The sequence below is a fragment of the Miscanthus floridulus genome, chromosome 10, assembly GCF_019320115.1.
Source record: "Miscanthus floridulus cultivar M001 chromosome 10, ASM1932011v1, whole genome shotgun sequence".
Lineage (NCBI taxonomy): Eukaryota > Viridiplantae > Streptophyta > Magnoliopsida > Poales > Poaceae > Miscanthus > Miscanthus floridulus.
Window position 1 is genome coordinate 130754072 of NC_089589.1, and position 24273 is coordinate 130778344.

Sequence of the window (24273 nt, forward strand, 5' to 3'; positions counted from 1 at the left end):
AGTTAAAACTTTTCCATGGTGATCTAATTAATCTATTATGCTTCCTGGACTAAACTTTCAAAGACTTACTTAAAAGGCATTGTTGTCAGTTGTGCGGTTTTCAAGTTTTGTTATATATATGGGAATGAAGTGTGTGTGTTGTATTTTAGAACTGTGGTCTAGCTTCTTTCGCAATTTTTTTAAAACACCGTGTGCTAGGAGATGCTGAAACTTTGTAACAATAATAATGGACAGCCATACATCATATCTTGTGGATGTAGGGCATGATTGGTTGCCTGAACCAGACCGTCATATGGCCCATCCCGCATCCTTTGGTGCATTTGCTTGTGTTTGGTTGCCCTACTCGCATCATTTGGCCGATGATGCAAACTATAGCAATCTGAGGTGGCTGTGGGTATTCTTCATGTTGCTACTTTATTGTCTTCTTGTGTTTTCTCATCTCTGTCATCAAACTGTGGGATATGTCCATTCCCAAGCAACTGTTGTAGGCATGCCTACCGGAGGGCTGGAATGGATGTGTCCCACGCTTCTATGGCAGCCATGAACTTGCCTCAGCAATTTATGTTCTTATTTGCCACCTGGGATGATTGCAGTTAGCTTGCAAGATGATCATAAGTTAGTTTGCAGTTAGCTGAGGCCTGCATTTTTTTGTGCCTATGATGTCCACCATTTTTTTACTGAGGCTGATACAATTGAGAGATCCTTTTCATGCCTATGAAGATAACAGTGCTAGTTGAGTAATGGATTATGCACATTGATGACCTTCGACTTGTGAGGTACTGGAGCATTGTTTCTTCTATCTTCTGCTTATGCTTCTCATGGCTGTCATCGAACCATGTGAGACATCCATGCCCAAGCAACAGCTGGGCGGTTGTGATAATCTGATGGCTGGGCTAGATGTCTCTCATGGTTTCATGCCTGTCATGATCTTGGTTTTCTACTATCTGATTGAGGTTTGTTGCTATCTATGTTTCTTAAGCTCCAAGTTCAAGGTCAAATGAAAAGGCAATTAAATCTAAGGCAAATCGATTGAACTAACCCTCATCTTATCAACATCTTATACTTGCTTTCATCGATCTGCATCTATCTATCTTCGATCCATCCATCTAGCACTGGTTCCTTTCTTCATCATGAACTACCACTGCTCATGTTTGCAATGATATGAGATGGATGCTACTGCTCTGCATCATCATGTTCATATATGCTCTTCATTCCCTGCTAACTAGCTCTTTTGCTACTGGTACACCTATCCATCATATTATTCCTTCCACATATATATATCATGGGCCATGGCTGCTGCCTGCTGCATGCAGATGCAACTAGCCTGCAGGGCAGCCCTTGCATTGAGAGATATTTCACAGCAACTCCCTGTGATGCCTAGAACAGTTTTTCGTGCCCCATCTTCTTGTTGCCTGTGCTGCCTGTGATGAACCACCCTAGCTGCCTGTGATGCCTGTGATGTACCCTAGCAGCATGTACCACTACCAATGATGCCATTTTTTAACCTGGGCACTGAGCATATGTCATTTTCTATGATTGTTACCGCCTATGATGCCTCTATTATGTTTCAACTGAGCATATGTCATTTTTGCCTACTAATGGGGCTGCCTGCTGCACTAAGTTCACTGGTTCACTAGATTTTTGCCTGCTGCTGCTCTATCTACTACTGGTTGTTTTTTTGCCTGCTCCTCTGTTGATATCGCACTGAACTGAGTCATAGTTTTGTTCCATTGAGTTTTGAGGGATTGTGCTGAGGGAGGCTTGTTACTGATGAGGGTGGAACATGGCAAGCACGCCCCTATGCAACAGGTAGGCACCAGCCTTGGGGTGGTAGTTTTGCTATATAGTCTGCCAACTCTTTATACAATAAATAAACTGAATGTTGTCTGCATTTTTCTTTCTTTCCTTTTACTGGGAATGAACTGATCTGGTTGTGTGATCCAAATAATTTGTGCTGCTGCTGCTTCGAATACATGCCATGTTTTTTTAATGCTACTCTAGTCCAATCCAATGGTTTTGTAATGTTTGTCCTATGATGTGATGACCATTTCTGCTGGGGTGGAGTGGACAAGACTAGTGAAATTTTGCCTGCGAACTGTCCTCCAGTCGATGGCTGCATCCCCATGTGTGGATGAATCTGGCAGCAAATGCGCTGCTTTGCGCATTGTTTGACATTCCATTGAATAGGAATTACATTGCATTACATGATAAAGTATGCGAAGTTTTATTAATTTATTATCCTATAAGCTGGCTGCTCCTACTTCTACTTGCTACACTTACTCCTGCCGTTGCTCCTACTACTTGCTGGCTTCTCCTACTTCTACTTGCTACTCCTACTGCTGCTCTTCTTTCAATGATGCTCCTACTACTACTCCTAAGTGGCCGCTTCTCTTACTCTACTACTACCACTCTACTGCTACACTTACTCTACTCTACTACTTTCTACTTACTACTACTACTTGCTACTTCTAGCTACTAACTGCTGGCTGCTGTGTTGATCAAATCTGACCTTTACTACTGCTGTCTTACTACTCCTTTACTACTATTGTTTTTAAATGACCTTTACTAGTACTCTACTGCTAATCCTACTCTACACTACTCCTACTGTCTACTATACTGCTACTCTACTTCTACTACTCTACACTACTCATACTGTCTCCTCCTCCTACTCTACTAGTACTACTAGCTGCTGGTGCTAGCTGCTGGTGCTGGTGCTGTCAATTTTTTCTTATACTACTAGTGCTAGCTGCTAGTGTTGGTTGATGCTCTCTACTACTCTACCCCTACAGCTACACTTACTCCTACGACTACTCTACTCTATTACTCTAGTACTCTTATATGGTTATGTTGGTGGCTGGTGGTGCTAGTTATGCTCTATCTACTACTCTACTCTATCCACTATACTACTCTGCTCTATGTACTACTACTCTACTCCATGTACTGCTGCTACTCTTCTCTCTGCTGCCAAATCTCCCCTCTCCTCTCCTCTTTTTTGTTTTGCCGATGATGAAATTGTCCAAGTCCATACATTATATGGAATATGAGCTGATGATCAAGAACTTGTGAGGAACTTGGCATCATTAGCAGCCGCCCCTACATTACCTTCTCCTCTCTTCTCTGTTATGATGCCTTGATGCTCCAAGTTCAAGATCAGATGATGATTGACATGTTTCTGAGGCCTCTACTACTGCTACTACTCGTTTTTTTTGATATATTGTTGTTTTATAGGAATACTTTGGTTTATAGACCTTTTTGATTTCTTATACATTCTCGTGTACCTAAAGCACACTTTCTTGCATCTATTAGAACAAAGCGTGAAATAATGTCACAGACACCAGACAGTGCAGCCCGATGCCCCGAGCATGATGAGCAGCCAACATATGAGGAGCAAGCACTAGAGGACCAGCTTACTCAGGAGTAGTTCGATAACGAGTTAGAAAAGGATCTAGAAGTGATGCTTACTCAGGAGCAGTGTGACGAGGAGGAAGGGGGAGCAGAAGGAAGAGCAGGAGAGGCTGCTGAAGGCGAAGAAGAAGAGGATGATGATGATGAGGACTCAGAAGAGGGATATGTAAGTCCCGAGGATCCTTTCCCACGTGAAGCTAGAAGGAGGCCAACAGAGGAAGATTTGGACAAGGATTTTGACCCGAATGAGGAGGTAGGGAAAAAGCCTTAGCTTGTAAATTTTGCTAAAGCTTTGGCTGTATTACCTCTGCTAACACTTTGACCTATCGTATATACAGGTCCCTCCTAAAACTCAGAAAAGATGACGTCGACGTCCGTGACATCTCGCTGGACAAGACGGGGTAGAGGAAAGGAGAGCAGAGGCGACAGCCACAGAGACGGACATTGAGGCCTCTACTCCACAACCTCAAGACACAACCATAACTACCAAGCCTAAGAGGAAACAAGGGGATAGAAAAGCAAATCAATATCCAGATAAGACATGCTATGTGATAATAGAGGTCAGGCCAGCAGGGGAGATCCTTGAGCCGAAGGAATTAAGAGGATTATTTCGTAATGCGATCGGGGCCCTAGTAAGAGATAAATTGAACCCAACAATCCCTAACTAGAAAGAGGTACCAGAGAAGAAAAAGTAGGAACTATGGGATAGGCAGCTGAAGCTCAATTTTAGATTTCCAGAGGGTAAGCACGAACTGGTAAAAAAATGCTTTCAGGATCATGGGAGAGTCATTCCAACGGTGGAGGTCGGAGCTCAACAAGAAGTATATCCAAAAGGGGTTAACTCCCTTCAACAAGTTCAGCAACATAACTCCTAGTCAATGAGAGGAGCTCGTGGCTCAGAAGACTTCACCGGAGGCATTGGAGCTCAATGCCCATAACACCGAGCTAGCGAAGAGGAACAAACACCACCATCATCTAGTCCCCGATGGCTTCTATACCAAGGAAGAGCAGTTTAGGAAGACGGACGAAGAGGCCGCAGCTGCTGGGAATATCGATGTGACAAATTTGAAGGTACGTTCAAGGAATTGGATATATGCGAGGAGTACAGAATCATTCGGTAGTAATCTTAAGTTTGATAAGCCAGAGACCCAAGAGGCAATATCAAGGATACTAAAATATGCTGAAGACAAGGAGAAGGGCTCATTCAATCCTTCCAGAGAGAGGGACGAGCTTAGCCGTGGCTTGGGAAACAAGGAGCACACAGGCCGCACCAGGGGTCTAGGGAAAAGGATGACCTAGAAGCATAGATTCAGAGAGGACATGCACATGTACAAGAAACATGGCAGAGATCGGGAGACTAATCTTGGGCTCCAAATAAAGGCTCTAGTTGCGAAGGCACTGGAGGAGCAAGGACTATCTACGGAGCCACGAACATTAATGACACCGCCAGGAGAACTGGCATTAGTTGGCAGCCCTCCGAAAGTTCCTAGCAGCCAAGGTTCCACTGTAGCCACAACCCCCATCGATCACATACGAGAACCAACTAGTTGCACCTTGGTGTTTCTCAGCGGACGGCAGAACATTGTGATGGAGGTGGCAACGGGTGTGGCACATCCTCCTGATGGCTTACACCACAATAATAAGATACCGCTGGACTACACTAGGGTCAAGGTGCATACCGTGAAGCCCGAGTTCATGCAGTGGAGGATAAACTATGCAACTCTCAAGGGGCTAGTGTTACTCGGAGACGTAATGGGGCAGTTCATCCTCTGGCACAAATGGGACATTATATTGACTGCTTCTTCGCCGCCTCTCCCTGTCCCAAATTTGGAGCGAGTTGTTGAGGACGGGGAGATATTTTCACCGTCTCATGACCACCACATTCCTGAGATGCCATATTCTTCCCCGCCTCCTAGCGAGCATGTGACTGATAAGCCACAACCTTCTCTAGCTTGTACCGAACAAGTGCATGATGAGATGCCACAGTCTTCTCAACAAGTGCAACTGAAACATGAACAACGAGTGCCTCCTAAAGAAGGTGATGCACAAGAAGATGAGGACGTGCCTGAATGAGAACTTCGAAAGAAGCATCCAATCACCATAAGGCCAATTTATGTTCCGATGAAAGACGTCTCGTCGGTGCACAAGTGGTATGCCCATGACCAGTTCAAGCCTGAGAACCAAGTTAAAAAAGTCCCATCACAGGCTTCTGAGGAGGCCGTCACTAGCAAACTCCACCAAACAACAAAGCATTATCCAAATGTTGATGGCATCAAATGGTCAAAGGATTGCCCGAAAACATATGAAAGAGGCAAGCCTTTCCTACCAAACTGGGACATCCAGCGCCTACCACTTGGGATGAGAAGGTTCCATGATTGGTACTTGCATGTTCTCCCAACGAGCATAGACCTCATACAAGCATGCTTCCCCACTGGCACATTTGAAAGCCCAGCCGGGAAAATTATATTTGATTTCAATGACATGCAGACATGCTTTCACATTGGAGCAATGGAGATGAATCTAATTCGCATGTGGTGCCTGTAAGTCCTTGTCCTCCCGATATGATATGAATGTAATCTTTGGATTTTGTTGTAACTAACCCATGCCGTGATTTGTAGAATACAAGTGCACATTGTAAAACAAATGCCAAGTGTGAAAGCCGGGTATATAGACCCTCAAGCTATAGCACAAACAAATTTTAATTACCCTAAACAGTGAAAACTGGATGACAAAGAGCTAGCTGCTGGAAAGACCCTTCTTGAGAAAGAGGACATCCGTACAAAGAAACTAAGGCAAGAGTCCCTTAAGGTTTCGGCATACATTGCCCTGGCTTTTAAAATTCTCCAACAGCACTCTACTATATGGCTACCATACAACTTCGAGTAAGTTCAACTCTATACTTAAAGCTTTGTTCGATATATTTTATTCAATGCAAAAGAGTTTATCTAGTTCTATAATTAAATCCATGCAGCAACCACTGGATTTGTATAGGCGTCGATGTCGGGAGGAGCATGGCATGGGTCTTTGATTCAATAGATAGGGACTCGGTGACATACAAAGACTTCATATCGATTCTCAAGACGTATACATATCGACAATCCTCATTAGCTTATATGTTTGTATACATACTTGTAATGTTCACTTTTGGATACTAACAAGTTGTATTTGCTAAAATAATTTGAACAGGGCATTTAGGTTCTATGTCACTAAACATCACGGAAGGCATGATCCAGCAAGGAAGGGAAAGCTGGCTATAAAAACACTATGTGCGGTAAGTGTAACTTACTTCTTCAGTACTCCACTACATGGCTGTCAAAAGCATTACTTAACATTTCCATATGCAAAACACATAGTGCCCCAAGCAGAAGCCTAGGAGTGTACATTGTGGATACTATGTATGTTCTATGATGAGTAACACCGGTGCCTACAGGAGACACCCCTTAAGGGTAAGTTTGAACCTCTTCACCCGTAGTATAAAAACTTCATACATGTTATGAAATACTAAACCGAAACTTGTTCTCTTGTAGTGGAAAGAAGAGAAAGAAATGAAAAGAGACCCATACAAGGATGACCAACTCTTAGAGCTCGTCGGCAACCTTTGCAACTTCATATTGGACCAGATTGTACACGTTAAAGGCACCTACTATGACCGAGAGTCTGACTTAGGTAGAAATCCTCAGTACCAACACCTTCGTGAGACTGAAAGGCTAGCTCTAGGCCGTTGATAACAATATGTATGGAATTTGACATTGGTTTTACCTTGTGAATTCTGTCTATTTAATGATGGATTGTATATATTCTTCTAAATTCTACTTGTAATTGTAGTTTATATAATACTCTTGAGCGAACGCGGTTCGGAGGCTGCGTTTTGCGAATCGTGGGTCATAGTTAAGTTTCGCGTGTTCCATGCCGCGGGCGATTCCCGGTCGCGCGTTAGTCACGGGGCGTTCGGTGGGATTATCTCACTTTCCTCGCTCACTCGCAACGCGAACGCGGGAATACGCAAAAACAAACAGGGCCATATGTATGTTCTGATCGAATTTGAATTGTAAATTTGATTTTTTTTGCGGGAAAATATACTGTAGGGGCAGTTCTAGACTGAACCGCCCCTACAAACAGGTATTATAGGGGCGGCTCAGCCGCCTCTACAAATCGATTTGTAGGGGCGGTCTGGGAACCGGCCCTACAAATGCATGATTTATAGAGACGGTTTGGTAAGGGCGGCTGGACAAACCGCCCCTACAAATGGTCTTGAGCCGCCCCTACAAACCCTATGTGACGTAGTGCTACACCATGTTATTTAAGGTAAGTGATAGCGGCAGAAGGGAGATCTAGGATGAATAGCAGTGCTAACCTCAAGAAGATACAAATATTAAAGCCTCATATTGACTATTTGCTACAAATATTAAAGCCTCATATAGCCACTTATGGTTTGCACTAACCTCCCAACTTCCGACGTTGTTTGAATATTCTAATAAAAAAATTATATGTTGTCAAATGTATTAGATAAAACATATAAATAAATATATATAAAGTACGTAATAACTTATATAAATTATATATAATGGTCATTAATAAATTTAGATAATTGGTTAGCACTAAGGATTTTTATAAATTATATATATGATTCACTAAGGAATTATTTTTACTTGTTTGTTGAAAACATAACATATATATTTATTTGTTATGCATGCATGTGTACTTGATCTATATGATGCCACAACATGCACGTGTACTTTAATCAGATTTTATTATATTAATATTAATCTTATATCCATCATAACTTGGATGCTGGAGGACTATATATATTGGTTTTGTGCTTGCTTTCAACGGCTTTCTATTGCACAGCCTCAATATATAAACGTATCCCAGATTCGTAGATTAGTGACGCGTTTAAATAGTCATCAGAGAAGAAAGAAACACGTCACTTATATTGCATCTCTGATGCTGTGTTCTGTCCACTACAAATAAATCTGAATAAACACGTGCCTATGTAAATAGAGCAAATAGAGATTGACAGTCCGGACTTAACTCTCCATTTCACTGGATTTGATACTTTTTGGGTCCAAAGTCGATTCATTTGGTGGAAACGAGTCTTTGGTACCCATCCTTGATATCAGTGATGCATCTAGCTAGTTGAAATGGCTCACTGATATTTGTAACGCATTTTGTTTCTTGGTCATGGACGACACCTAATTAGTAACGTGCTTTGCTTACCTGCGTTGCTGATCTTATATTAGTGACGCGTTTCAATTCTATGTCACTGATTATGGTGTGTCCTTTGTCCTGTTTTGACATAGTGTTGGCTGTGCTGCCCATTATATTTTCACTTGGTGGCATTCCTGTGCGCATCGTAATTTTTTTTAAGATCTCGGTGAATACATTTGTACGGTTGCTCATACATATTTTCTCCTGGATGCTTGCTCCATGTGTCCAAAGGAGTCCATCCAAAACATGCTAGTATGTAGTACGTGCTGACAGTTGCACGTAACTAATGTGTTGGTGCTGAGACGGCCATCATGAATTTACATTGTTCATGGACACTAGGAGTAACGTAGCTGCAGCTACATGGGTCTGCCAAGGAGAGTACTACCAAGGAGTAGTTGCAATGCTCGGTGAGTCAATGACAATGGACGACCAGCAATAATGTTGGAGACCGGCCGGACGGCTTCAATCCATCAACCAGATCCTGACCTGGGAGACACCAGCAATAATACCATGCAGTGCAGTCGTCCTTTCCTCTGCCTCCGCCAGCAGTTCACACACACAGACACAGGATGCTGGCCCTGCTCCCAGACCAAACCAAGACCCATTATAATTGCTAGCAGCTAGCGTAGCGCTACCATCACTATACAAACAACCCCCGACCTCCTCCTCGGCTCATGCATCATTCACCACAAAATTGTTAGTAAGAGCTGCTGCTTCTGCTTAACCAAGGGCCGCCCATCAATCCGATCCGATCCTTTTATTTCTTTGTAGCAGAGGAGAGGAGACTACTACCTGTAAGGCGGATCTACTGAGAAGCAAGGTGTGTGTACACAGCTTCGTTCGATCTGCTCCGATCCCTCTATTTATCTATAGTGATGATGATGATAGCTCTATCCATCTTGATATGTTCTCCAAATTATAAGCATACTAACGTCTTGATCTTTGAACTCCCAGCTGCTCGCCCTTTTGGTGTGAGTAAGCATACTAAACGTCTAGTATCCCTTGGCAACTCCTAATTCACTTTAAAACAATAGATCTAGATTGAAAAAAAGAATTATCATGATCCAAATTATATGAGGGTCTAGTATAGTACAAGTGGCACAAAAGAATAAATGATCCAGTGGTTGTTCTGATGAAACAAGTGTATGATTTTGATGTACTTGTATATGTATAGGACGGACGTCTGGGGGAGCCATGGCCACAATCTTGGATGCTATGGGACCCTACGTGATGCAGCTGATAGCCGACATGGCAACAGAAGAGGTGAAGATGTTGCTGGGCATATCTGGGGATATTGAGAAGCTAGAGAACAACATGGAAAGTATCAAATGCTTCCTTGTTGACGCTGAGAGGAAGCGCATCACTGAATTGAGGGTGCAAAGATGGGTTCAGAAGCTCAAGAACGCCATGTATGACGCCACTGACATCCTAGACCTATGTCAAATCAAAGCTGACAAGCAGAGGGAATCGAAAGGTAGCAGCACGGTTGAAAAGGCTCCAGGTTGCTGCCGGCCATTGCTCTCCTGCCTACGGAATCCTGTGTTCGCACACAAGATAGGCAGCCGCATCAAGGAGCTCAACCAGAGGCTGGACAACATATATGAAGAGGCTCACAAGTTCAACTTCATCAATCTAGGATCCCACCCAGAACAGAGGATGTCCACTGGAGAGAAGGTGACATCTGAGTTTGTTGAGTCCGCTATTGTTGGTGAGAAAATTGAGAGGGAGACAAGGGAGCTTGCTCAAATGCTAACCATCCATGGACACCACGACATCAAAGTGGTGGCCATTGTGGGCACAGGTGGCATGGGCAAAAGCACCTTGGCCCAGAAGATCTTCAATGAGACCACCATCCAAGGACACTTCAAAGTGAAGATATGGCTAAGCATCACCCAACACTTTGATGAGGTTGAGCTTCTCAGGACAGCAATTGAGCATGCTGGGGGAGTCCATGGTGGGGTGCAAGACAAGACCCTCCTCTCACGGAGGCTCACCAACACCTTGTCCATGGGTAGGTTTCTCTTGGTCCTGGATGATGTGTGGAGTATTGTAGCATGGAGCAATGTGCTTAGTGTTCCGGTCAGAAATGCAAGTAAAAATCATCAGGGCAATTGGGTGCTAATCACTACAAGATTAGAAGACCTAGCTCTCGTACCGGAGCCTCCTTCTACCAACATCATGTAAGCCCACTCAACGAAGATGATGCTTGGTCCTTGCTCAACAAACAGTTGCCGCCAACACCTGGTCAAGTTAGTGAACACATATACCATTTATTTTGATGTTTAATGCACATTATTCCCTTAACTCTATCTATTCAGGGCCTATTTTGACATAGTAAGTTAAGTGTTTAGGCGTGGTGCATAGCCCGATTCCAAAATGAAATGGAACAAATAACATGATTGTTGAGAGTTTCCTCCCGTACACATATGAGTAAAAATATAGCATGTGTCAAGGCACAATATAGAGTTTGATTTTAGATGAATTGAAACACATGACGTGATTACTAAATAGATATCCAGCACTACATGAGTAATCTGACTACATGACAAAGTTCCCATTGCAACGCACAAGTATGTTTGCTAGTAATAACCTAAAGAAAACCCCTAATATGCATCCAAATTATCCATCTCTATCATCATGAAAATAACAAAAGTAACACCTAAATATGCATCTAAATTACCCATATTTTTCATTAGTAAAAATAATCTAGGTAACATAAACATCTGCATCTGAATTATCGACTTGTACGACTATAAAAAGGTAATAAATGTACCTCTAAATTTGCATCAATGTTATTATTTTTTTAGTATTAAACATAATCTAAGGTCACTTATAAGTCTCCAATAAATTACTCATCTCTCCCATCTACATGTAAGATTGACCACTAAATCATAATTTGATTTTGGCAAATTATGCATATTTAAGGCATGCTTGATTGGCTCTCGAAATTTTCCATGCCAAATATTCAGTTGTGAAATGTTGCACAAAAATATTTGTCATCGATTTGTCAACCTAAACGTGCGATGTAGGCAAATTTAGGAAGCAAACTGAATGGAAACAAAAAATTTAGCGTCCATCAACAAATCAGCCAATGCTCCCAATGTGAGGTGGGCCCACAAATTCCAAACTGAACCTTTCTACTGCCTCTGTTCCATAAATAATGCAATTCTCACTTCCCAAGAAGTCAAGTAATTTAAAATTTGATCAAAATTATATAAGAAACTACTAACATTTATGATACAAAGTAAGTGCCATTAAATTATTAGAGAATATATTTTCATAATAAATTTGTAGGGAGACATATGCTAATATTATTTATTAAAAATTTGTCACTGGAGCTATTTTGGCTAGCACGAATCCCATAATTGCTCTTTTTGTGACAGGGAGTATTTATCATTTTAGCTTCTTCCATCCGCGCATGCGGGGCAGCATATACAAAAGATTATATAGTATAACAAATCCGCTAACTGCTTACCATTATTTTACAAATTAAATATTGTAAATATGTTTTATGAGTGGAAATGGTTGTTTGTGCTGGTAGGTACATGGAACAGATCTCCTGAAAGTTGTCGGGATGAAAATTATCAGTAAGTGTGGAGGTTTACCACTTGCTATCAAAGTGATGGGAGGACTGCTAAGTACGAAGCCCCGAAGCGAGGGTGATTGGGAGGCTGTTTTGAAGAATCATGCATGGTCAGTAGCTGGATTGCCTAAGGAACTGGACAACGCGATCTACTTGAGCTATGAGGATTTGTCTCCCCAGCTTAAGCAGTGCATCCTGTACTGCTCACTTTTCCCTAAAGGTACAACTATTTGGCAAGGTCAAGTTGTTCCGATGTGGATCAGTGAGGGATTTATCCATCCACCAGACAGAAGCAGTAGTTCATAAGATGATTGGCTAGAAGAAATAGCAGATGGGTATTACCAGGAGCTAATCACGAGGAATCTTATTGAACCGACTAAAGAATCAGCTGTCACTCGATACTCATGCACCATGCATGACGTGGTGCGATCTTTTGCAGAGTTTATGTCTAAAGAAGAATCATTGGTGGTCCAGGATCAGCAACATGATGGTGGTAGCAAGATCAGCCATGTACGTCACTTGTCTATAGGATCAACCAAGTCAGCACTAGAATGGGATATTCTACAAAAGCACAAATCAGTAAGAACATTAATTATAAATAAAAGAGTTAATGTTCAGCCTAGTGACTCATTTGGGAGATTGTCTACCCTAAGAGTGCTTTTTATAAGGGGTACTGATTGTGATAGATTGGTTGACTCTATATGTCAGCTGAGGCACCTGAGATACCTCTACTTCCAGGATACAAATATATCTAGGCTACCTGGAGACATTCATAGGATGAAGTTCTTGCAGCACATTTTGGTTCAGAAATGTCCACAGCTAGACCATCTTCCTAGCTGCATTACACAGCTTCTGCATCTAAGAACTCTTAGCATGTATGGTTCCCATGACAATGTTTTAATACCCAAGGGGTTTGGTCAGTTAAAAAATCTAAGAACACTTTATGGGTTCCGAGTACATTTGGACAAGAATGGGGGCACGGGCTGGTGCAGCTTGGAAGAGATAGGGCCTCTGTCCCAGCTTAGGGAGCTTTCTTTACATGATCTAGAAAATGTGCCTGCTAGCTCGTCGGCTGGAATGGCCATGGTTAGTAGCAAGGAGCACCTTGATTACTTGGAACTACATTGGAGTAGCACCGGATTCATGGGATTGAGGGGTGAAACCAACATGCAGCAGCAGCAGCGAGTAGTGGAGGAGGTAATTGAGGTGCTCAGCCCTCCATCCAGCATACGGCATCTACACATGGAAGGATACTTTGGTAGCCGGCTACCAAATTGGATGATGGTTCCAGCTACATGGGTCTTTAAGAGCCTGAGGCATTTAAGGATGGACAAACTTTGTTGTTGCACCCAACTCCCTGACGGTCTGTGCCAGCTCCCTAGTTTGGAGAATCTGAACATTATTGACGCACCTGCCATCAAGAGTGTTGGGCCTGAGTTCCAGTCACCCTCCTGCCTGGCAGTGGGTGGAGGTATAGACGTCACTGCTAGATCAGCAGTAACATTTCCTAATCTGACATTTCTTCGTCTGGATGGCTTGTGCGAATGGGAGGAGTGGGAATGGGAGGAGCAGGGTGAGGATGCAACAGTAGATGCCATGGCCATGCCTGCACTCAAGGAGCTCATAATTGATAGCTGCAAGCTAACTTGTCTTCCACCGGGGCTCGCCAGTAGCAGGAGGCATGCTCTAAGACAAGTGCACCTGTACGAGCTGAGCAACCTGACATATATAGAGAACTTCCCTTCAGTTGTGGAACTTCAAGTATTCGACTGCCCGGAGCTGAGAAGGATCAGCAATCTCTCCAAGTTGCAGAAAATCGAGATCTTATACTGCCCAAATGTGGAGGTGCTAGAAGGAGTCCCGTCACTTGACAGCATGGAGATGGAGGACGGCACCATGGAGACAGTTCCGGAATATGTGACAACAGTAAGACCAAGATACCTACATGTTTTGTCGTAGTACTTACTACGTAGTAGTAGGACCGCTTAATACGCACTCAATTTTGAAGTATCATTATCCATTGATCCTGTATGTAACTAATATATGTGCAGGGATCCTTATGGCGGAGCCGCATCCTGCTAGCTTGCAGCGGCCAGTACTCTGTTTTGCTCAATTGCTCTGCTTGATGCTGCCGGTGGGTGTGGTCAGTGGTCACACCCAGACTGTGTACAGAGGCCTACGAACGACATACTGAGGAATCATTGTAACCGGAGGCACTCTTGTATTACTTGGGCCTCTATATTTCATCTACTATGTATGTTTTTTATTGAAGTAATAATGGACCTATGTATATTTGTACAAGTAATGGACCTGAGGTGCAGGATTTGTAATAAAACAGGGAGAAGACATGGGAGCACCATAATGGTATGCTGATCCCTGCCAGATCATCATGGTGATTATGATGTGCTCTGCTTTCTGACGAAGACGGGGCAAATGTCCAGAACGAGCCTTCCTTGTTAGTTGTGGATAACAGATGAACCTAGCATGGTGGCTTTGGTGGTCAAATCGACACTATTTGTCCGTCATTCTTTTTGTCTTGAATCGGTCGTTCTAACATTGTGAAGCAAAATCGTCTAAAAAAATCTTGTGAACCAAAATGACCAAAAAAAAAAAAAAAGCCACCCTGTATTGCCTGACAGACCAATTCACAATTCCACTTGTAGAGGAAGATATCCGTCAAGTAGCATGTACATAATCTTTGTGAAAAAGAAAAAAGTAGCATGTACATAATGATCGTGTTCTTCCCAGCCCATTCGTGTAAAGCCAACAGATACTTTTTCTGATAACAACTACATTTAGGCCTTGATTGGACATAGTCGGATGCGCATCAGTTCACATGTGTTGAGGTGGATTGGAGTGTAACTTGAACTAAATTCTACCCCAATTCACACCAACACAAATGAATTGAGGTGAATCTGACATCATCCGAACAAGACCTTAGTGGATTTTTTGTATGAGTCTTTGTTAATAGGCAGCTGCTGTGAGAGAAAAAAATTGTTCCGGCTGAATTGATGTGAGAGAAAAACACTGTTCCAGCTGAAACAAGAAGTCGAATAAGCCAGATTATAAGATAAGCCGAATGGGGTAGTATGACAAGATGAGCCATATCAAGTCGCCAAATATCGACTACATTCGCTGAAGATGAAGATTAAGGGCCTGTTTGGTACAGCTTCACCAACAACTTTATAAGTTATTGTGAGCTATATTTTTACCAAACATCCTTTTTCAAAATAGCTTCACGAGTTGTTTTCTCCTCTTACATAGGCATAGGGTGGGAGAGAGATGAAAAAAAGCTGCTTATCCTAGCTTCATCTAATACAAGTGGGCCCCAATTTCCTAAAAGCCTGCATTTGCCCTCTCCCAGTGACGTCAGCATGTAGTGCGCAGCCATGAGGCGCACGCGGCCATGGCCGGAACCCGAAGGGCAGGCCACCAGGGTGTGAGACGTGGCCGCGGGGCGCGCGGTGATGCAGGCGTGCGTCAAGGGTGCCGCCGCTGGAGTCACACAAAAAAGGTGTCCGGGGCGCCGCCACTGGAGTAAAAAAAAAAGGGGCGCGCCACTGGCTATGCCTGCCGTCGTGAGGGGCGCTGCTGCTGCCGCCGGGAGGAGCGCCGCCGTGGGCCCCTGGAGGGCTGATGGGTGGGGAGCCGCTACAGGGGGAGACGGCCGCCGAGAGGGGCACGAGCCGCCTGGAGGGCCACCGGGAGAGGCGTCGTCTGGAAGAAAGGCTTGCAGGAAGAACGAAGAAGACGCCCACGAAGAAGACGAGGAAAAAAAGAGAAGTAAAAGATAAGGAGGGGTATTATAGTAATTTTATTATTTTTTTGTCTTCTGTGCGAAGCTATTTTGCCAAACGGAGTCCAGAAAAAAGTTCAGCTTCACCGACAAAGTTGTTCACGAAGCTAAAACACCACGGCAGCCCTGTAGTTAGAACGGAGGTACGGGCCGCTCCGTCGCTGGCCGCCGTTGCCAGACGCCCACGCTTGCGTCCTCGACTGAGGAGAGCTGGAGAGGCCCGTCAAGTCACTTCCCCATATGGCTCCTTGTGTGTCTCCGATCCTGCTCGCTGCATATGCAGTATACGTATATACGTCGTGTGATGCCTAGTTGACTACGCCAGTGGTCGGATCACCGCACCGCAGGAAGGCGTTCAGAGGGCTGCGAGGATGACTTCGGGGCCAACTCCTGCGAGTTCGAATGCGGCTGCGCCGTTGCGGTGAGGACGACGACATGATGCAGCGACGCAAATGATGCGCATCCAGGATGGGTCTCCGTGGCTACTGGTTTGTCCGACTCCGAACAAAGGGGATCCGGACGATAAAAACAAATGGATTGAATTTGGACTGGGCTTGGAAGAGTTAGGCCCATATGGGATCCAGATGGACTAGAATCAAGAAGATGTTTAGTTAATTCTTAGAAGTTGCTCAAAAAAAAAAGTTAATTCTTAGATATATTCTTTGAGATGCGTATAATTTCTAAAAAAGAGAAGTACTGGAGCAATTCTCGAAGATTAATTGTTGCACAGCTATGTGGGTGCTTAAATCCAGGGGCTAAAGTTTAGAGGTGTCACATCGGGTGTCACATGGAGGTGTTACGTGGAGAGTGTTCAGATAGTAATAATAAAAAAAATAAGAGTAAATTGCACGGCCGGTCCTTAAAGTATTGGGCTGATTTCGTCTGGGTGCCCAAACTATGAAATTGCACTCTTGGCTCCTTAATCTACTTAATTCGGTCCATCTATGTCCTAAACAGCCCAGACGGTGTCAAACAGTCGATATGTAACATGTGAGGCACATGTGACCCTCGGCAGCTGCTGGCTTTTTAGCCAAAAAGCCCCGCACGATTTCACCTTCTCCACCTCATTCCTTTCCATAACTCTCAGACCTTGACAAAGGGGAGAAGGGGCGAAGGGTGGCGACGCCGGTGACTGGAGCTGTTCGCGGAGGCGGCGCGGGTGGAGAGCGAGGATGACTCGACGGCCGCCAGATTGCGTCAAAAAGGAGAGCCGGCGGCTGAATACGTTGAGTTAAAGAAACCCTATCTTGATCTGGACCCTCTATTGAGTTTTTGCTATGGATTTATGGACATTACGGTAGATTTAGGCCATTTTTATTTGAAAGTAGTTGATTTGTAGGCATGAATGGTGGTGTTCTAGGGTTCTTGGTACGGATGAGAAAAATTTTGAACTGAATGTTGAAAATTGATTGAAATATAGGTCTAGGGTCTAACCAGTTCAGTCTAGAGGTGCATCATGGTGGTTTTTTTGTTGGTGTTCGAAAGAACCGTGCTTACCTCGATGGAAAAATTGACTGGTTTGATCAGTGTGATGTTGATACTTGGTCACCCCTATGGATAAAGGACTTTGTGGAAGAGTTAGGTTATGATAAGGAATCACGTACACTAAAGGTGCATTGGTTATTGCTAGATAAGACAATAATAGATGGTTTGAGATTTATAGAGACTGATAGTGACACAATGGTCATGATGTCTATGATTGATAGGGTGAGGAACCTGATCATTTATCTTGATCATCATGATATGATTTTCTCTGGTATCAATTGGGATCACATTGTAGCAAATCCTATCTGTAGTTTGCCCAAGGTCTTTAGTCTTGTTAAGGTTGTGACAGCTGAAAGGAAGGAAGGGGAGAAATTGTGGGCTGGGCCACCTTTGATTTTTGCGGCCCATGTCTTGTCCTGTGGGTATCGGGGGCCATACCCCCACAATGCCCATGATATATGCTACCCATCACTGAAGTATTGGATGACATGTTGTCAAGATGTGATGAGAGTCAAATAGTGGAATCATTGTTTGTGCTCGGAATACTCTCTCCACATTATTCATGGGGAGTTGTATTCACTGCTACAGAAAATGTGTTTCACCCCTGCTTCAAAGGCCACTAGAGTCCAGTGGGGTGAAAAAACAGCGGTGACAAGTATTGTGGTTATCATCAATAAATCATACACCAAACTGGAGGTGCAAGCATTTTCCACCGCCAGTTTTTCACCCACTACGCATGCACTTACGAATCAGCGGTGATAAAAAGTTTCACCGCCGGTTTGAAGGTAGAAGGTCTCTCCAAGAGAAAGAGATTAGAAACATATGGGTTGATATGTGCCGGGTCGTCATGCGCAAGATTATTCGCTTTGAAGGGAATTGTTTTGATGATACCTCTAAGTTAGCACAGCCATAATACAGAGACCTTGTTGATTTTGCTAGGCTAGATCTGAATAAAGATGATTTTTAGTGAATTTCAAGACTTCATACAACATATGAGTTCAAAGCATTGATGTATATCTGTTTGTTGTATACTTGATAGATGAGTATTTGTGTTTGTGGATACATGGAAATATAATTGTCTGTGATGTATATTTCTTGTGCCATTATAATTGGTTGTGATGTCCCTTTGAATTTGAATATGATCAAGTTTAATCACTACTACAGGAAACTTATCCCAGGCGGGCAATCGCTTAACCGAGGCGGGCAAGCCGTCCGCCTCCATCAAAAGGTCACGGTTAATCCGGCCTTAACGGAGGCGGTTGGATTGCCTGCCTCAGTAACCGAGGCGGGCACCATTAACGCCCGCCTTGGTTAATCATTTTCCAAATATCCTGATTTCGGGACAAAAAAATAGCAAAAAAATTTTAATCCCAGGAGGGCCACCGGCCGGCCACATACCGCAAGTCGTGCATTTTTTTTTGCGCGAAAATCGCTTGCTAAGTGGCTGTGGGGGTTTGAACCCCTGATATCGCCCTCGCGCGTAACCTCCTCTACCACTCCACCCCATTGGCACTTGTGTCAACTATAGATATTTTTTCTCCTCATATTATACTGAACTGAATTTGAAATGAGTGTTTGAGACTCTTAACAAATTCAAATAAAAAAGTTGTCAGCTACAAAGTTTTTTAACTTTTCGAGATCTACAACTTTTATTTTGGTCAATTCTCCATCCGAGGTCATTTGCAAAATTTGAATTTCAAATGTACCAACTTTACACGTAATTATCCTTAGTTAGATGATTTCAAATGAAAATTTTGTCAACTACCGAGTTGCTTAACTTTTTGAGATCTATAACGTTCATTTAGGCTGTTTCTCCATTTGAGGTCATTTGAAAAATTCAAATTTCAAATATGACAAATTCAAACATAGTTTTCCTTGATAAAATGATTTCGAATGAAAAAGTTGTCAACTATAAAGTTCTATAACTTTTCAAGATCTACAATTTTTATTTTGATCATTTCTCCATCTAAGGTCGTTTGAAAATTTCAAATTTTAGTACTTAATTTATTTTCATCCGAGATTTATAGCCCCAGGCTTAACCGAGGTGGCACTATAAGGCAATCACCTCGGTTAATGGTATGTTAACGGATGCGGTTGCATTGCACCAAATGCCTCGATTAATCTATTAACCGAGGCGGGCCACCTAAGGCAACCGCCTCGGTTAATACACGGATGCTTTGAACCAACCGACTTGGTTAATATAGGGCAACCGCCTCGGTTAATAGGCATTAACCGAGGCGGTTCGGTTACGTTGCCCGCCTCGGTTAAGCATTAATCGAGGCGGTTGCTGGGCGGGCTACCCTGCCACGATTAACCAAGGCGGGCAACCGGCCCAACCGCTTCGGAGTCTATTTTGGAAACACCTTGTAAAAGTTTTTTTTAGTAGTGAATAGTAATATGGCGGGGAGCATTTGAATTTTTCAAAAAAATTTGTACTGGTAGTTTATGTTACTAACCTGCCTCTGAAAATTAGTTAATATAAGCGGTTCTGTTACATAAACTACCTGTGTAAAAATGTTTACAAAGGCGGTTAGCTTAAGCGACCTAGGCTTGCCGCCAATGTACATCCATTTACACAAACGGTTGTCTTAAGACTACCGTCAATGTAAATGGATTTAAACAGGTGGTTCTCAAACTGATGCTAGTGGACCATCTCCATTTTGACTGACCTTTCACATAGGCTGTTCCAGGAAATGCCAGCGAAAATCGAAACAGTGCAGCTAATAGAAACCTTTTCTATACTAGTGGCTATAACATAGCAAAAAATACAACATGTCACCATAACAAAACAACGACGGCTACAATATTGAACACTCATCTGAAAAAATCGATTTTTGTTCAGCCATTGAAATATAGGATCAGGATGTGTGTAAAAGTAAAATTGGAGTACACCAGCTTGGCCCCCACTAGAGAGTTGGCCCTCATTTTGCTGGTCCTGGAAATTTATGTGCCAGAGTAGAACTTGGTCGCGTGTCGCGTCGCGTGTCGCTCGCCTCACATACCTCTTGGCTCTTGCCAACTGGATCGCTGACTGATGTCCTGGCTTACATCGGAACCAAGAAATGAGAAAAGACATCCAAACAAATATATATGCATTGGAATCAAGAAAAGAGAGAAAAAAAACATATACAAACAAACAATTTGGCACCGTTGGTCAGCAAAATAAAGCTTGTCTAAGACGTTAAACGAACAGTTATATACTGATGAAGACCCAGAATGCCGATGGGCCCCTCCCCAGGTATGCATACAGTACTGCCCAAATACGCCAGATGTATCGATGGCGACACCGGTGATCACGCAACGCGACTTCTCCGCTTCCTTTCTTTTGATACCGGTGCTGGACTTCCTTTCCTTCTGCGCCGCTGCGCGAGCCGCGAGGCAGCGAGTCGCCGGCCGGCCGGGCACATCCGCGACCCTGCGCACCACACGCGGCACTCCTGTCCGTGACGTGATCTGCACTGGGCGTCTGGGCGAGCCGGCTCCCAATTCCATCACCATCAGGCTTCAGGCAGGCGGCGGCAATCAGGTAGGCTCTGTCCTATTCGGCTATTCCTATAATCCTATGATCCCTAATTATGTACGTACTGATTAATAATTGCAGTTACCCTATTTTATGAAACTGCAGTTCATAATTGTTTCTCTAAATCTTAACATAACCATGTCATCAAGAAAGTATGCTTCTGGCAATGATTAAAAAAATGTTAGAAGAAATTTTTAAGGTAATTTAATATGTATATAAATTATTTTATATAAATATTGTTTTTGCATACAATTAACTGCTTTTTAGTAACATTTCGTATATGTGTGTATAACTAGCTAGCAGTGAGCAGTACTAGTAGTAGTATTATCATGAAGTGATGACTGATGAAGACATATCGACCAACTGACCAGGCAGGCATGCACCGGAATTATTGAGCCAGCAGCCCTGATGGACAAAAGTCTCCAACGGCGTGCCTAGTACAATCAGGAACAGTGGATCGGAGAGCTGTTGCCATTACTCATAGTGTTCTTCTGTTCTTGCCCCTACTTTGATGTGCAATTGTGATTTTGCCTTCGTTTTTCTAACTTTGTGATTTTGCCCTTAACTGTTCACAAGTCAACGCGATTTTGCCCCTGGTCAACGCTTGACCAGGGGCAAAATCACGTTGACTTGTGAACAGTTAAGGACAAAATCACAAAGTTAGAAAAACGAGGACAAAATCATAATTGCACATCTATGTAAAGGGCAAGAACACCATTTCCCCTTACTCATAATATAATGAAATAAATAGAAGGACCATCTGGTGGTTGAACGAGGCTCCACGTTCATGGAACTATCCAACTAAATATCAAAATGTGTGCTTGAATATATAGGAGTACTTTGTTAACTAGGCCAGCAGAGCAAGCTAATAATACAGCCGGTTTGTTGGGTTCTTTATAGCCTTTTCTTAGCCCACTCATATAATAGTTAGCTTTTCACTATTAATATATGGTCCACTTGTCTCTCTCATAAATTTTCTTGGTTCTTGTACCTAAGCCAGCTGTAAGCTTATAGCCCGCTTCTCTTCTCTCTCCTCTCCTCTCTTCTCCACCTCAGCATTTAGCCAGCTTACAGCTTGCTATTATACTTGCTCTCAGCCGTGCTTTGCGTAGCCTATAATCTTATATAAGACATAAGTATCAGAGTTCATATTATAACTATAACTAATAAAAATATGTATATTAATTAGCATGCTTTTTCGTTTGGTATATTTTCTAACTCAACATGTGTATAGATACTATGTGATTTCTCTTCAATTGTGATAAACCTATCAATTATTGATCCATATGTTTTGTCTTCCATATACATAGTTCTTCCCCTCAATGTGACACCTTAGTGCAGTGGCGAAGCGTGGTATAAAATGAAGGGGGGACCATTATTCGGTTGTGCTACAGTAACTTGACTGCTGCATGTAAAGCGGAGCTGCAGAGGCCTGACAGTGACGACACAAACTCATCCCATCGGTTGCGCCTGCTTAGCGAGTAGGAGTACACGTATTACTGCTGCATGTAAGCATGTACACGTATTACTGCTGCTGTATTTAAGCTTGCTTCACTTAACTTGTAAGCTTGCAGTGGTTCTTGCTTCATCAATATACTAGTTCTTCAGAATGTGTCAGCGGCCCAGCAGGGGCCGGAGCCCAGTTTCGCCTCCACTGGGCTCCGTCCCTGCCTTAGTGTATCTTCAATATCTATTTAGTTAAAACTTTCATTTTAGTTATAGTGGAACTACTTGTTGCATCCTATGTCTAGATTTTAATTTTCAAATTTTAAATTTAATTATTACTAGAGTTTTTTTTATCATCAAGTTAAGTTCAAACCCAGTTCATAACAGCAGAGGTTAGTAATTATTTAGAAAACAATACTGATCCAACACTTATTATTATAAATGGTGATTAAGAGTGTACTTGCTAGATTTTCTGTTTTTGAGGTTACATATGTTATAAAAAACTATGCCTACGTGAGGACCAATGTGTTATAAAAAATCTATGTCTACACGAGGACCAAGATGATAAGTGTGATAGGCATATGATAGGATAGAGAGGATAGATGACAGGACACAAAACCTATTCTAAGAAACCTACTACTTGCTTGGGCTTGTTTGGCTGATAAGCCATGGCTGAAAGTACTGTTGGCTGATTTAGTGTGAGAGAAAAATATTGTTCGTTGGCTGAAAAAGTACCACTTATAAGCCAAACATGCCCAAGCGAACAGGGTGATTAGTGTCCTTGTGTTCACCTTCTCACTCTTCAAGTCTCACATGTATATTTATTGTCTCCTATATTTCTACAGCTAATTCAGATCGGTGACCATGCATCAAATTTCTGTAGATGGACAAACTTTACCTTCTTTCTTGTACACAATTATAAATCATCTTAGGCAACACATGATGCTTCCAGCTACATGGGTCTTTAAGAGCACGAGGCTTTTAAAGATGGACAAACTTTGGGTCCGTTTGGCAGGGCTCGCTTAGTTCGTATTCTAAAGTAAACTTTATTTATCTCGGAAATTGATATGCCATTAGTTTGGCACTATCTGCTTGCTCTTGCTTTGGCCAAAAATCTAGTTGTACGGGTGAGTAACGCACTCTACTCAGTTGTGTGGTTTTTGGGTCCGGTTTCCACTCAAAAAAACTAGACCATCAGTTGTTTTTTATTTTTCTCTATGAAATAGAAGTTGCAGCAAAGCTTTTGCAGTGCCTCTGTAAAAAAAGGACACACAGGACCCTGCAGAGGTTATCTTGAGCTGGTCGACGCTTGGAATTAGGTGGTGAAGCGAAGCAGAGTGCTGACTATAGTCCTTGGACCTTGGGTTCAAACTTTGGCACTAGTGTTTTCATATTATTTTGCTCGCATATTTGTAAATTAATCATGGTCCCGCATTGGATTATTATAATGAACGAATATGCGGTGATGAACGAAACGTTCTGTAACCAAGGTTGTCCTCTGCTTTTCCTAGAACTGTGTGTCAATCCTTTGCTCTGTAGCGTGCAAGAACTGTATGTCAATCCTCTGCTTTGTAGCCTACACCAATAAGTCAGGCAGTCGTGTTACAACAATATATATGTCCCTGCATAGACACAACCTCTGCTTTGAAAAGAAGGAAAACGTAACAGAGCATAGCAGAAAACCAACACCTGCAACTCTGCTACTTTTAGGCCACGATGGTGTTCTCCTCCGTCCAGAGTTTGTCCTTTCGCTTTTTGGACCCTTGCAAACACCACATCCCCTGCTTCTATGCCTGCTTTGCATGCTAAGGAAAATGTTTTTCGGTTGCG

The 24273-nt window shown here is 42.9% G+C and overlaps 1 protein-coding gene across 5 annotated transcripts; it reads left to right on the forward strand.

Moving 5' to 3' along the window:
* Positions 1-8993: 8993 nt before the first annotated feature.
* LOC136485712 (putative disease resistance protein RGA4) lies at positions 8994-14542 on the forward strand. 5 transcript variants are annotated; one of them, XM_066482552.1, is made up of 4 exons: positions 8994-9433; positions 9788-10793; positions 12155-14122; positions 14248-14542. In XM_066482552.1, exons 3-4 carry the CDS (start codon positions 12608-12610, stop codon positions 14320-14322), a joined length of 1590 nt encoding a protein of 529 aa, XP_066338649.1. In that variant the 5' UTR covers positions 8994-9433; positions 9788-10793; positions 12155-12607; the 3' UTR covers positions 14323-14542. The 5 variants fall into 3 exon arrangements, with proteins under 5 accessions (XP_066338648.1, XP_066338649.1, XP_066338651.1 ...); XM_066482553.1 differs by having other exon boundaries at positions 9788-10624; XM_066482551.1 differs by having other exon boundaries at positions 9788-10862.
* The last annotated feature ends 9731 nt before the right edge of the window (positions 14543-24273 follow it).

Excerpts from the sequence above, each read along its gene's own strand:
- LOC136485712 (XM_066482551.1), top strand. The coding sequence starts at position 12,608 with ATGCATGACGTGGTGCGATCTTTTGCAGAGTTTATGTCTAAAGAAGAA. Across the intron at positions 14,123-14,247 it reads TTCCGGAATATGTGACAACA|GGATCCTTATGGCGGAGCCG; the intron begins GTAAGACCAAGA and ends ATATATGTGCAG.